We start from the raw sequence: 15,129 nt of genomic DNA on the forward strand, positions 1-15,129 counted from the left end.
CTTTATAGGTACAAGCAGTATGTTTATACCCAAGCTACTGTGCAGTGCAAATGTGGCTCTCCTTTAATGGGACTGAGTGACTTCCTTTAACTTCTTTGCATGGTGCTTCACATCACTAACAATGGTCTGGTTTCTGATTAAAGACTGTGCGGTGTGCATCACACAGTAAGTTCCAGTTAATGACATCTATCCCTATATATCCCCAATCTGGCTTACTCCCAAATACCTCAGTCCATATGCATACTTCTTTCTCTGTTTCTGCTCCCTGACCCTTTCTCCTCCAGTTTCTGATTTTCTGAAGTCTTTTCACCCTCTCACCTGGAAGACCTCAGGCTGCCCAGGTTGCTGTGCTGATGACTGTTGGACATGTTGTTCATTAGAACTCGATCGATGATGAGGCTGCTGGCCCTGCCACTGTGGCCAGACACCTACACCCTCTGCTGTCCGTGTCTGGAATTGTCCTGTAGTCTGTCCAGTCTCAGGAGCTAGAAATACAGAAAGGACACCCAACCTTAAGCCACTAACTCCACTGGTGAGGACAAACTAGCACATGGATACTTTCTGCTCTTCTGTTAATCAATGCCTCTTCTACTTCAAAACCCAGCCCCGGGGCGCCTGGGTGGCTCAGTGGGTTAAGCCGCTGCCTTTGGCTCAGGTCATGATCCCAGGGTCCTGGGATCGAGCCCCACGTTGGGCTCTCTGCTCAGCAGGAGCCTGCTTCCTCCCCTCTCTCTCTGCCTGCCTCTCTGTCTGCTTGTGATCTCTGTCTGTCAAATAAATAAATAAAATCTTAAAAAAAAAAAAAACCCAGCCCCAAATTAATTCTTCTCTGAGTAGCCTTTCCAAAAAGAGTCCTTTGATCATTTAGATTAAATTTGCTCATTATTTAATATATAGCTTATATACTTTTACATATGGGCTAAAGTCTTCCTCATGTGGGTACATTTTAAATTCCAAATGGACTGTCATTGCACCCAGGACCCAAGAAAACTGTTTTAACTACCAAATCCTTTCTCTTTAGTGGTGTCATTTTCCAGTTTACCCTCCCTTCTCATCTGAAACTTACCAAAGTTGGATCCACGACTGGTGAGACTAGGGTAGGCAGCAGCACCAGGTGATGCAGTAGAGGCACCAGGAAGGGACATGGAGCTGAAGGAGGACGGAGTCTGAAAGTTGCCCACACCAAACTGGGAAGAACGAGTCTTGGCTGTAGCCTGAGTAGCCACCTGCTGAAAGACAGGAAGGGATAGAGAACAAACGGAACATTAACATTATTGCACATGCCATTCCTATAAGTCAACCTTCTGTTAATGCCAATTTCCTTTGACACTACTTTTAGGCAGGTATGACAAAGTGAAAATAGCAAAGAACTATCTCATACACTGAGAGTTGTGAGAATTTTTCCAGTTTTTATTTTCCTATACATTTCTTATGCAACTGAGATCATACTGCATATAACAATTTTGGAGTCTGCTTTTTGGTTTGGGCTTTCTTACTGAAAATATTGCTGTGCAATATAAGCATATATTAATATATGAAAGAATATTAGCTTTAAGCTTATCATATATAATATATATTATATGAGGCTCTTAACCACTTTTTAAAAAGAAATAGACATCACTGTGTATAAATTATAATTAATTTTCTCCTTTATTCCTTTACTTTCTAGTACAAAATGGAAACTCAGAACTGACTCCTAAATAAATCTATAAATCAAATCTGTTTAATATGTTCTGTGTGAGCAATTCTGAATAAAAGTGAGTATGTGAAAACCACAGACTCTGCGATTTGGGGATTATCTATATTTTTAATTATCTAGCTACTTCCAACAAAAGAAAATTTGGAAGGTAGGGGGTGGGGGTTGGGAAGAAGTTATCTAAGATAGATGACAATAATTTTACATATGGAAAAAAGCCTAACTAACCAAAGAAAAACTAGTACACAGGGGACAGATAGAGGAGATGCTTTTACCTGAGCAGAGAAGCCTGGGCGGGTGCTAGGAGTCCAAGCTGGGGCTGCTCCCTGTGGGGCATTGGAGTGGCGGGAAATCTGAGCCAACATCTGCCCTGCAGAAGCTGATGGCTGGATGATGGTTACAGGAGGGGCCAGACCACTACTTCTAGGAGTGAACAAATAGTTCAGTAAAAGATTAAAAGGATGGGTTTACTACAAAATCTAGGAATCACAGGACAATCTACTGCTATTACTAGGTCCCCTTTATTTCCCTGGGGTTAAGGAAAAGTTGATAACAAAATTTGGAAAAGATGAGAAAAACTGACAGTCACACACCAATCAGGACACACAAAGATGGAACCTATAACATAGCAACAGGACAGGTGCAAAGAAATAGGAGGAAGAAAAGCAGCTTGCCTCATCTTAAGCCCTACAAATTCTACTGCTTTGTCTAAAATAACCAGAGAAAGCTAGGGAAGAATAAAACTTGGATTTAGCAACTGAATGCCTCAGTTGCCCCATAAAGCAGCACATATATAAGGGGCTCACCTGAAATTCTCTGCCGGCCGGGGGGTAGGAGGGAATGTGTTGCCCTGTGAGAATAGCTGTTGGGTGGCAGGGACAGTGCTGGAGGAGATGCCTTTACTCTGATCTGTGGACCAAAAGGAGTAGGGGGAGGGCCAGTCAAGGGGCTGTAGTACATTAGTTCGGCAAGTTCCTATTTACTCATAAGGTATTATGATTAAGTGGGAAGATGTCAGGCAGCAGCAGGCACATCAGTAAGTGATTGGAATGAGAATTTAAAAGGAAAATGAGGAAGAAACATACCCGTATTGATGTTGGAGTAGATTTCGGAAAATCTTGGATCTCTATCCTGGGCAAACAGACCATCTGTCTTCTCGAGGGGCTTGCTGTGTTCTGGCCCTGTGGTTGTCACAGGCTGAACAGAAGTGTGTGGAATACAATGATAAAAATAACCATGAAAGATTTAACATGGCAATTCAGTAACCCTAACATTCACATAAAGATGCACATACAATCTAACTGGCACTGGGGGACATTTCTTAAGGAAATGATCATAGTCTTCTTCAAAGACAACGACACCACTTACCTGGGAATGACTGTAGCCAGCCAGTCCATCTCTTGCTGATACCACATCCAGTTCTGTTTGCTGTTGTTGCTGCCTATATATTAAAGGCCAGTAAGGAGAGAAAGAATTTTTTTTTTTTTTTAATGTGGGCAAAGGGCTTAAACCAACAAATGCGACTGCAGATGCTCACTCTCTGGACCACTGATCATTAACGAGTCTTCTACCATTTCTTACCTGGATGCCAACTGCCCTGAGCCCATCTCCAAGGGTAAATTAGCTGTGGGACCTAGCTGTGGTCTCTGGATTGTGTTTGACAATGTAGGCCTTGGCTCCTGGCTGGAGTTCCTGAGAAAACGGAGAGCAGACAGAGCAGAGAAGAAAAAAAGGATCCGACACTGCACATACACCTGTACAGATTCACTTATAAGTGAGGCAATAACTAATAAATTCCCTTTTGAATTTTAATCCTTTAAGTAACTTCAATTCAGCAGCTATTTCATACCATGGGCGACAAGGTACAAACAAAAACTATGTCCTGTAGCACAAGGGTTTATCCTCTTTGGGTTCTAATTTCTTTTAGGTATTCGATACCTATGAGTTTATCTGTATATTGTGGTTTTTTAAAAGCTAAGTAAAAAAATTGACAGTATATATACAAACATTAACAAAGACTCTTTTTGGATAGTGAAAAGTTTTTTCCTTCTCTTCATAGTTTTTCATACTTTCCAAGTTTCTGAAAAAAGTGTTTATTTAAAAATTTTAAGAATTAAACTGGTAGGGAAAACAGTATGTAAAAATAGGGAACACCATTATTTCCAAAAACAAGTTCTTTTTTTTTTTTTTAAAGATTTATTTATTTGAGAGAGAGAGTGAGAGAGCGTGAGCATGAGATGGGGGAGGATCAGAGGGAGAAGCAGATTCCCTGTCAAGCAGGAAGCCCGATGCAGGACTCGATTTTGAGACTCCAGGATCATAACCTGAGACAAAGGCAGTTGCTTAACCAACTGAGCCACCCCAGGTGCCCCCAAAACAAGTTCTTAAAAGTACTTAAAATTTCAAAATTTAAACAAAATGGAAACACAATACTAGTTATTCTGTAATATAAAGATGCAAAAACAAAAAGAAACTCTAGGAAACCACAGTGACCACAACCTTATACCTGAGTCCTAAGTAAATACAATTTCTAACTTAATCTACTCTGCTATACTAATCAGATAAGAATTAAACCTTAAAGTCCTAAGAGAAGGAGGACACAGACTCAATGTTGTCACCAGGTATTATTTATACTTGATAATAATTTCTACGCAGATCTTCAAGAGCTAGGCTCAGGGCCAATTCTATATAGATGGATTAAATGGAAAAGAAGTAACCTGACAAATGACATCCACTGGGATTGTATATTAAAAAAAGTAAGAATATGGAGAAACTGGAACCCTCGTTACACTGCTAATGGAAGTGTAAAAGGATACTGAAGCTTTGGAAAATAGTTTGGCAGTTCCTCAAAGTTACCATGTGACCCAGCAATTCCACTCCTAGGTATATCCAACAGAATAAAAACATATCCACATAAAACTAGTACATAAATGTCCATAGCTGCATTCTAAATAGTCAAAAACTAGAAATAACCCAATGTGTATCAACTAATGAATGGATAAAATGTATCCCTGTACAAAGGAATATTATTTGGCAATTAAAAAAAAAGTACAGATAAATGCTACAACACAGATGACCCTTAAAACATTATACTAAGCAAAAGAGGTCAGTTACAAGGAATCATGTATTGCTATGATTCCATTCATATGAAATGTCCAGAACACACAAATTAAAGAGACAGAAACTAGATTAGTTGTCATACAGGACTTGGGGAATGAGGAGGATGACTGTTAATGAGTACAGAATTTTTTTAGGGGAAATGATCATGTACTGAGATTAGACTGTACAACTCTGTGACATACTAAAAAATTGTACACTTTAAATGGGTGTACTTCATGGCATGTGCAATCTATTGCAAAAACTGGTTTTTACCAAGTTGAGAAAGAAAATCTCAAACAGAAAGGAATCAAGGAATAAAAACTAACAAGAATGGATGTAGGTATGGTCTACAGTAAACTACGGTCCATGAGCAAAATCCAGTCTACTGCCTGTTTTCATAAATAAAAAGTTTGTTGGAACATAGCCATCTTTGTTCATTTCATTTGCTAGGACTGTTTTCACGCTATAATAGCAGAGCTGGATAATTCAGTAGAGATCATATGCCCCACAAAGCTAAGATAATTACTATCTGGCCTTTTACAAAAAAGAGTCTGCAGACACCTGCTCTAGATGAAAATCCTACCAGAAGAGAGCAATAAACTGGTATTTAAATCAATATCGTTTCTAGAAAGGGTTGAAGCATAAACTAGAAACACACACCGTTCACATCTCAGAACTTACTCTCTGAAGTACTATTTGTTAAAACTTTTATTCTAGCTGGATGAACTATCCCAAATCCTATAGTAAGTTGGAAGATGAGGAACTTCAAACTAATGGCTTACTACCACAAAGGTAGGTAAAGCAGAAAAGTAGGAGACAGGCTTAATAAAGCTAAGCAGACTCGGCCCACGAGATGTCCCAACCTTGGAAAAGGCCTTTATGGTACATACTTCACATTGGTGTTGGTACAGATGATGTACTCAATTTCATCTGAGTAAGGGTTCTGGAAAGTAAAGGAGCTGGTTCTCATCCAGAGCCACTCTCGGTTCTTAGACCGGAACCGGAACATGACAGACAGCACCTGGCCTTTTAATTTCACCACCTGAAAAAATTTTCATGCTATCAGTGAAACCCACAAAAAACTTTCTTTAGAATTTTTTTTTTAATTTCCCATTTCTACAAACCTAAGATTTGTGTGATACTGTCCTTGAAGTATCAGTCTCTTTCAAGGTTACTGATGAAACAACATGTAGAATGAAAGCTAAGTGCTAAGTAATAAGGAGGTATACTTATTTTTCTTCCCAGAGTCCCAAGCAGCTATCTGACCACTCTAGTCAAAGTCAAACAGGAGTAACAAATTTTTTCCAGGAAAATAAAGACTGTTTCCCCACTTCTTGTGGAAAATCCCTCAAAGATAATGTGGCTTTAGCTTTACAGTCTATTGTAGAAATTTGTAGTTTGATACTGAATAGTTTACATGTTGCTCCTCAATCCTAGGTTTTTCCCCCCAAACCTTGAGAATTTGTTTTCACAGCAGCCATGGAGGTTTCTATAAATAAAAATAAGTTAGCTTTAGCCTTGTTTTGTTTCTATTTTTTAAAATAAAGTAATTTTAGATTATTTAAGTTTCTAGTCTTATGAAACAGAAAATTATCTTTTGAACCTCTCTCCCTAACAATAAATAAGGATTAGTAGCTAACATTTTATAGTTATTATATGTCAATCACTGGGCTACGTTGTTTTTTAATTTTTTTTTAAAGAACATCAATATTTATTTAACATAATAAAAAAGATATGAGATATGAACATTTACATTTAAACAATACTAAATAGCCTTTAATTCTTACATGTGCTCACTGTGAAATATATACAGAATGAATACAATTACATTTGTACATAACTAAGTACTGGATTCGAAACCTGCTTACTAAGGTATATATCTATTCCAGTGAAGTATAAGCCCAGTGCTTCAATATACCTAGCCTTTATAAGGTTTTTTTTTTTTTTTTTAACAAAAAGTGGTAACATTTGTGTTTAAGTGTGGAAATAACTGCTGACATTAAAGCGGGCTGAGAATTACAGAAGAAAATGGGATATACTTCACTTAGCAATAATAAAATGGCACATTTTACACACACACACACACACACTTCTCACAAATCAGGTGTGACACACAGCACTGCAGTAACCAAAATGGAGAAAAAAGGAAAACAAGCTTTGTTGGAAATAACTAAATTTATTACTGAAAAAGAAATATAAATCTAACTAGACTTAAGAAATACCAAAATCAGGAAATCAGCAGCTAAGTAAGTAGTTGGAGACCCTCCATTAAAAAGCACCTTTATTTAAGTACCCTAAAATCATAGCAGCAACTAATGTCAAAATAATAACCTCAAGATTATGTAGAATATACAGGAATCATTAAAGCTGTTTTGCAACAAACATTTTCTAGAAGTGATAAAATGATACTCTGTGACCAGAAATTGTAAGGTTAGGAATTTCAAGAATTTAAAATACACAGTACAGTATCTTCTCCCACTGCTGAAGGTCCATGTCCTTAGTTCTGAATGGATTCAACAGAAGTCAGAATAGTTTTTCAGAACGGTTTTTCTGAGCCTACACAAACACAAAATGTGATTCTTCTGCAAGCTGCAGCTGAGTGCATGGAACTGGTAATGCTGAAGTTCTAGGAGACAGAGAGACATCCTACTGCCATCATCTAATTTTCTCCAGATGTTGGGTTATTTGCTTTAAATGCATTATCTTAATCTTCCCAATAACCCTCTGAATTTAAGTACTGTTATTATACCTATTGTGTAAGAACACTACTGAGGCGCAAAGAGAAATCAGTCTACTACAAAGAACTGCTTCCTAAAGCCAAACCTGTACTGAAATTAAATTCACCACTTATTTTTAGAATCTGGGGCCTGAAAATAACAGTGTTAGTTTATTTTTGGCCTTTTGGCTAAAATCAGGTGCAGTATCTGTTCCTATCATTTTAATATATGACACGTCCTCTATCTGAGGACAATATATTAAATGGATTTTTGGAGCAGGGAGATGGAATAGGAGATTTGCTCCCCATCCACGCCATGCATCAACCTGATATTACAATAACTCCAGGAATGGGGCACTCCCTCGGGGAATACTTAGGTGCCTAAAGCCAGCTTGAGCTGCAGGGGCAACCTGTGTGTATTGGAATGTCTCTGCCTCTGAGTGAGTGCCTGAGCAGATGGCTTGTATCTGGCCTCCTGTAGGGGGAGGTGTGTATATATATATATAAATATATGTACCATGGGTGTCTTACGCTGTACTAGAAGCATGAATGAAGTATGATTATGCCAATGGTAGAAATAGTTTTTGTTCATTTCTCCTTTCTTTTTGTTTCTGTCTTCAGTAATTTCCTCTCCAAGGTTTTGCTTTCTTGTATTCTTAAGTTGACTATTTTCTGAGTTTCTTAGGAAGATTTATTTAAAAAAAAAAAAAAAAAAAAGAGTTTACAATTACTAACTCTTGCCTTTTGGCTTCCGGAGCAGTGCCATGCAGAATGGCAAGAACAAGCACCCAACAAAAGGTAGCAAAAAGGAAGCCAAGAAGTAAGCAATCCATTTTCTAAGAAAAACAGGCACAATGTGAAAGCACCAACTTGTTCAACTTGTTCAATTGTTCAATATAAGAAAATATTTGAAAAACACTAATCATGAGAATTCAATGAACCAAAATCACATCTGATGGCCTCAGAATCATGTTTTTGAAGTGAGCCTTGCTGATCTGCAGAATGATGAAGCTGCACTTAGAAAACTCAATCTAATTACTGAGGATGTTCAGGGCAAAAACTGCATAATTTCCATGGCATGGATCTTACCTGTGACAAAATGTGCTCTATGGTCAAAAAATGGCAAACAATGACTGAAACTCATAGTAATGTTAAGACTACCAATGGTTACTTGCTTTGCCTATTTTGTTAACAGAATTTTTTTTCAAGATTTATTTATTTGAGAGACAGAGTGCATGCATGCATGCATGCAGGGTGGCAGGTATGGGGAGCAGCAGAGGGAGAGAGAGAATCTCAAGGAGACTCCCAGCTGAGTGAGGAGCCTGACCTGGGGCTCAATTTCACAACCCTGAGATCATGACCTGAGCTGTAATCAAGAGTCAGGCGCTTAACCAAATAAACCACCCAGACGCCCCTATTTTGTGTTGGTTTTACTAAAAAAGGCAACAATCAGATTCAGAAGACCTCCTATGCTCAACATCAACAGGTCTGCCGAATTTGGAAAATGATGATGGAAATCATGACCTAGGAGGTGAAGACAAATGACTTGAAAGAAGTGGTCAATAAGCTGATTCCAGATAGCATCAGAAAAGACACAGAAAAAGCTTACCAATCTGTTTGTTCACTGCACAATGTCTTTGTAACAAAAGGAAAAATGCTGAAGAAGCCCAAGTTTGAACTAGGAAAACTCATGGAGCTTCGCAGTGAAGGTATTAGTTCTAGAAAAGCCACTGGGGATAAGACTAGTACTAAAGTTGAATAAGCTGATTAAGAGCTACTAGCCCAAGAATCTGATTAAAATTCAACATTTAATAAATAAAAATCTTATTCGTTTAGAGTTAACTCTTAATGATCTATAAAAGAACCATGAAAGGCGCCTGCGTGGCTGAGTTGTTAAGTGTCTGCCTTCGGCTCACGTCATGATCCCAGGGTCCTGGGATCCAGCCCTGTGTCAGGCTCCTTGCTCAGCGGGAAGCCTGATTCTCCCTCTCCCATTCCCCCTGCTTGTGTTCCCTCTCTCGATGTCTCTCTGTCAAATAAATAAAATCTTTTAAAAAAACAACAACAACCATGAAATGATTATTCCTACCACCACCCACAGTTCAGTGAGTCCTAGAATACTTTAAGCACTTTAAAGAGTCTCTTGGATACAGCTAGATGGATACAGGACAGTTGAGTAGCCAAAGCCAAAATACCTTGGATATTATCCATAGTTTCAAAACACTAGCCCTTTTCTGTTCCTTAAAAATACAGGTTTTGTTTTAAAGGACATAAGATTATGATGCCTGTCACAGTACTCAATCAGTGGTCAATAAATGTTTGAGGAATTAATATAACAACTATTAGATTTGATTAGATTAAAATATTATTCAGATCCAAACCATGGGGAAAAGTTACCTGTTGAAAGCTATCTCTTAGAAGCTGCTGGTCTTCAGGATGACAGAATTCTACAATATTCTTTCCTAAGAGTTCCTAAAAGTGAAAAAAGAGGAGTAAGATGGACACTTCTATGATTATCTAACTTTCCTGGCCTATCAGCAAAAGACTTAGATTTTATGTCTCCTGTGTTTAGCCTAGGGTTTATAGTAAGTGTGGGGGGAGAGGAAAAAAAGACAAAACAAAAGAATATAGAATCTGCTAAGCAAATGGCTTCTAAAACATTTCTGTTTTTCAGAATATTATATATTTATTTTAGCTGTATTTTTACACATTTGAGGTCTAATGTACACATAAATTCACTCATTCTAAATCTACAATTTGATGGCCTCTAACATATTTATACATTATATTTATACATTATTACCACAAATCCAGTTTCAGAACATGTCCACTGCTCCCAAAGTTCTCTTTTGCCTGTTTATAGTCAACATCTGCTCCCAACCTCCTAGTCAACCAGTGACCTCCCTTCTGCTTTAGTGTTGTCTTTCTAGAAATGTCATATGGAATCATATAATATGTAGTCTACTGGGTCTGATTTCTTACATGTAACTTAAGATTTTTGGAGCTCATCTATGTTGCTGCACATAGTAATAGTATATTCCTTTTATTACTCAGCAGTAGTCTAACATGGTTATTTCACAGTTGTGTATCCATTCACTAGTTAATGGACATTTCCAATTTTCCCACTTTGGGGTTACTGTGAATAATACAACTATGAACACCTGTATATAAAACTTCATGTGAACAAAGGTTTCATTTCCCTTGAGTAAATGCTTAGACGTAGAAGTGCTAGATTATAGGATTATGTATACATTTAACTTCTTACAATTTACAAAACTCTTCCATTTTTCCAAAATGTTTTTCTGAAGTGGCTATACTATCTTACAGGTCTGCCAACAATGTCTAACAGTTACAATTTCTCCCCATTCTTACAACACTTTTTGATAATAGTGGACATATAGTGGTATCTCACTGTGCACATTCTAGTGGGCATACAACAGTATCTCACTGTGGTTTTAATTTGCACTTTCCTACTGACTGATGATGACAAGCATCTTTTTTTTTTTTTTTAAGATTTTAAATAATCTCTACAACCAACATGGGTTTGAACCTACAACCCCCAAGATCAAGGGTCACATGTTCCATCAACTGAGCCAGCCAGGCGCCCCATGATGAGTATCTTTTTATATGCCATTCATGTTTCCTCTTTGGTGAAATATCTATTCAGATCTTGTGCCCTTTTTATTTTATCTTTTATTTTATCTCAATCAGTTGTAAAAGTTCTTTTGTATATTCTGGTTACAAATCCTTTTTCAGATATATGATTTGCAACATTTTTTCCCCATTTGTGGATGATATTCTCACTTTCTTAATGATGTCCTGTTAAGAGGGTAAATTTTAATTCTCATGAAATCCAACTTATGAGTTTTTTCTTTTGTGAACCATGCTTCTGGTGTCACAGAAGAAAACTTTGTCTAACTCAAGATCACAAAGATAATCTTCTATGGTCTTCTGTAAGTTTTATAACTTTAGCTCTTGTGCATTTATGTTTTTGAATTGATCTCTGTCTGTGGTATAAGAAAGAGTCTACGTCCTTTGTGTGTGGGGAAATAACCAACTTTTCCATCACCATTGTTGAAAAGAATCTTTTCTCCACTGAATTGTCCTGACATCTTTGTTGAAAGTCAGTTGACCATAAATATGAAAAGAGACTATACTCTGTTCTATTGATCTGTATATCTATCCCTATACAGATATCACACTACCTTGATGACAAAAGCTTTATAACAGGTGTTTAATCAAATCCTGCAAATCCTCCAACTTTGTTCTTTTTCAAGACCTCTTTTTTGCCAACTTCTTCACAGAGCCATAGCCAGAAGTCTCTCCTGGCCATACAGTTTTGAAGGGTTCTATAATGATTTATTGCTCAATTCTGGTATAGCTACCTGCTCTGCTGCATGAGAAATCTCAATAAAATCATAATAACCAGGGCCAAACTTGTGTATTTTGTGGGTTACTATGTACCTAACCTAAGTGATTACAGAAATCATTTAACGATGGTCATACCATTACAATTAATTAAAATGAACTCTCCTGCATTATTATCTGTATTAATATCAACAACAAAAAATAAATACATATCCACGCCCACTGTTCCTATGTGAGAGCTGCCATATTTTTCTAGACTGGATGAATGACATTGGTAAAAACCTGAGAATAAATTAAGCTACAGGAAGAATAGGTTCATCTCTTTTTCTGATCTGGGCCTGATATGTTTTGGCTCTTCTGGAATACACGATTGAATAATCTCAACAAAACCAAGGGAAAACAGGCTTCAGTATCAATGATTTAACAGCTCCAGCTCTTCACCTGTGGTTGGTAGCCAACAGTAGCTACACAGCGATGATCCACAAAAGTGAAGATTCCCTCAATGTTGTGCCGAGAGATGAACTCTGTTGGTTGACAAACATTACTCATATCTGTACAGTTGGGAGAACTAGTTACCTGAAAGTAAGAGATAAAAACAAGATAAAATGACACCATTCTTTTTTTTTTTTTTTTTTAAAGATTTTTATTTATTTGACAAAGAGAGAGCATAAGCAGGGGGAGCAGCAGAGGGAGAGGGAGAAGCAGGCTCCTTGCCGAGCTGGGAGCCTGATGCGGGACTTGATCCTAGGACCCTGGGATCATGGCCTGAGCTGAAAGCAGAGGCTTAACCATGTGAGCCACCCAGGCACCCTGATACCATTCTTTACAGATACATTTCCCATCTCCTCATGGTCATATATATAGACACGACACTTCAATTTTAGGAATTTCTGAGCTTCCATCTCATCCAAACAGGAAAAAAATGACAATCACAATCAGAGAGGGTAAGAGGGCTAGTTCCACTCCCACATATGTATCCTATACCAACTTTGTGAAAAGATTAAAATTCATTCAACTCAAAACTCACCTACTTTCATTTAGCTAGGCTATGTTTGATTAGAAAATTAGTCCCCAGTAACCAAGAAACTTATCTAATTTTATGAAAAGAATAATTCCACTTTTCTAGTCATAAAACAATAAAATAAAAAGGGGTGCCTGGGTGCCTCAGTGGGTTAAGCCTCTGCCTTCGGCTCAGGTCATGATCTCACGGTCCTAGGATCAAGTCCTGCATCAGGCTCTCTGCTGCGCAGGGAGCCTGCTTCCTTGCTCTTTCTCTCTCTGCCTACTGGTGATCTCTCTCTGTCGAATAAATAAATAAAATCTTTTTAAAAAAATGCAACAAATTGTTATAAATAAATAAATAAATAAAATAAAAATATCTCCCTTCTCCTACAATGCCTGGGTAGCTCAACAGAGTTAAGCATTTGCCTTTGGCTTGGGTCGCAATCCCAGATTCCTGGGACCAAGTCCCACATCAGGCTCCTTGCTTGGCAGAGAACTTGCTTCTTCCTCTGCCTACTGCTCCCCCTGCTTGTGCTCTCTCTCTCCCTCCCTCTCTCTAATAATAAGCAAAATCTTTAAAAAACAGATCTCTCTTCTTCTGTGTAGAAGCAGAAGAAATTAATTACAAAGAGAAAATTCAGCACTATGAAGTTCACAGTATGAAAGATAAGAGGGAAAGATCTCCCTCCCTCTCTTATCCTTTTCAGCTTCTGCTATCCAAGAAGAGAAGCACTGTGAATGTTATGTTCTTCCCAAAATCTGGGGTTTCACAGAACTCATTTGTATGTAGAGAGTAAAAGAAAAATAACATCAACAAGTCCTGAAGGAGAGTTCTTCTCGCTGAAAAGGAATGATACAGGACTTCCAGGGAAGATGGTGGAGTAGGTAAACCCTAAACTTATCTCGCCCCATAGATACAACCAGATAACAGCCGCATTGGTGTAAATAACCCAGAAAAGGAACCAAAGACTTAGAGAACAAACTCTCCACAGCTAAATGCAGAGAAGAGGCCACACTGAAGAGAGTAGGAAGACTAAATGGATACACTAAAAGGACCCGTGGACTGTCCACAGGAAGGAAGAACTCAGTGGGCACAGGGAAGGGAGAGAAACAGACTATCACACCAGGGAGACCCCACAGGGAAGACAAATCCCAATAACATTTGGTTTGAAACCAGAGGGGCTGAATTTCAAGAACTGCTTATCAACAGCAGGGCTTAAAACCTGGAACACTTAAGTATCAGCAGGCTCATGGGAAAGCTGGGAGGGCAAGAGGAAACCAAGTCCCCACCCTTAAAGCGAGAGCACAACAAACAGCCCCATGGAGATACGGCACAGAAGCAGCACTCTGAAAAACACCTGGGGTATAAAGGAGAGAGATCTGTTTACTGATTTCAGAACATGTGCTGGAGAGGCAAGGATCACTGGAAAATTCCTCTAGTACTAAAGGAGCTGGCTAGTGCCATTTTCCTCCGTTAGCACAAACACACTGACATCTGCAGGAGCCAGTATGATACCAACACTCAGTACTTCACTTGCTAACAGCATGCCCCACTCATGCATACACCTGTGGGCATATCCCCGCTAGCCAGGCTGCAACACCAGGTCTCCTCCCATAGCTGACTCCTGCAAACCTTGCTAACATCATGCACCCCACTCCTATGCATTCAGAGCTACTTATATCTGGAAAATGCCTGGTCTGACTGAACTTAAGCCCATAGCATCCCAAGACTGGCCCACTACAATGATCCAGTACAAGGACCAAACCCTGCCCACACTAGACAGAGAGCCATTGCAGATGACTGGACTAAAGGCAAAAGCTGCTCAGCCACAATAGCAAGGCACGCATAACATACATATGAGACACCCCTGGAGCACAACATTCTGATGAACAGGGGACATGGCACTATAGGTCATTACTCTCAAGAGCAGGAGCTGTACCTGAATTTCCTAACACAAAGAAACAAAAGAGTTAGACAAAATGAGGACACAGAGGAATATGTTCCAAATGAAGTAACAGGACAAAATCACAGCAAGAGATGGAAACAAAACAGAGATAAGTAATATGCCTGATGTAGACTTTAAAGTACAGAGGACTTGAGAAGAGAATGAAGGACCTCAGTGAGATCCTTAAAAGAGACAGGAAAACATAAAAGAACCAATCAGAGATTTAAAAAAAAAAAACCCCAAAACAAAAACTCAGTAACTAAAATTAAAAACACAGGGGTGCCTGGGTGGCTTAGTCATTG

The 15,129-nt window shown here is 38.5% G+C and overlaps 1 protein-coding gene, 1 non-coding gene and 1 pseudogene across 7 annotated transcripts in view; 2 read left to right on the forward strand and 1 right to left on the reverse strand.

Annotated features, from left to right (window-relative positions):
- The window catches only part of ARNT (aryl hydrocarbon receptor nuclear translocator), a 71,553-nt gene that overhangs the window by 3,876 nt on the left and 52,548 nt on the right, over nucleotides 1-15,129 (reverse strand). For 4 of the 6 annotated variants that reach the window (XM_059376061.1, XM_059376064.1, XM_059376060.1 and 1 more), the window contains 10 exons: nucleotides 12,321-12,455; nucleotides 9,909-9,983; nucleotides 5,686-5,837; nucleotides 3,278-3,388; nucleotides 3,065-3,137; nucleotides 2,782-2,893; nucleotides 2,503-2,605; nucleotides 1,972-2,119; nucleotides 1,067-1,229; nucleotides 319-485 (listed from right to left, as the gene is read on the reverse strand). In XM_059376061.1, coding sequence (XP_059232044.1) covers nucleotides 319-485; nucleotides 1,067-1,229; nucleotides 1,972-2,119; nucleotides 2,503-2,605; nucleotides 2,782-2,893; nucleotides 3,065-3,137; nucleotides 3,278-3,388; nucleotides 5,686-5,837; nucleotides 9,909-9,983; nucleotides 12,321-12,455 — 1,239 coding nt within the window. The remainder of the gene's footprint in view (nucleotides 1-318; nucleotides 486-1,066; nucleotides 1,230-1,971; nucleotides 2,120-2,502; nucleotides 2,606-2,781; nucleotides 2,894-3,064; nucleotides 3,138-3,277; nucleotides 3,389-5,685; nucleotides 5,838-9,908; nucleotides 9,984-12,320; nucleotides 12,456-15,129) is intronic. The other 2 variants (XM_059376063.1, XM_059376062.1) reach the window with 2 other exon arrangements.
- LOC132002397 (U2 spliceosomal RNA) lies at nucleotides 7,681-7,874 on the forward strand. Its single transcript, XR_009399881.1, has one exon. It is a non-coding gene; the product is annotated as a U2 spliceosomal RNA (small nuclear RNA).
- On the forward strand, nucleotides 8,276-9,273 carry LOC132000755 (small ribosomal subunit protein eS1-like; annotated as a pseudogene).

This window comes from Mustela nigripes, chromosome 14, assembly GCF_022355385.1.
Source record: "Mustela nigripes isolate SB6536 chromosome 14, MUSNIG.SB6536, whole genome shotgun sequence".
Classification (NCBI taxonomy): Eukaryota; Metazoa; Chordata; class Mammalia; order Carnivora; family Mustelidae; genus Mustela; species Mustela nigripes.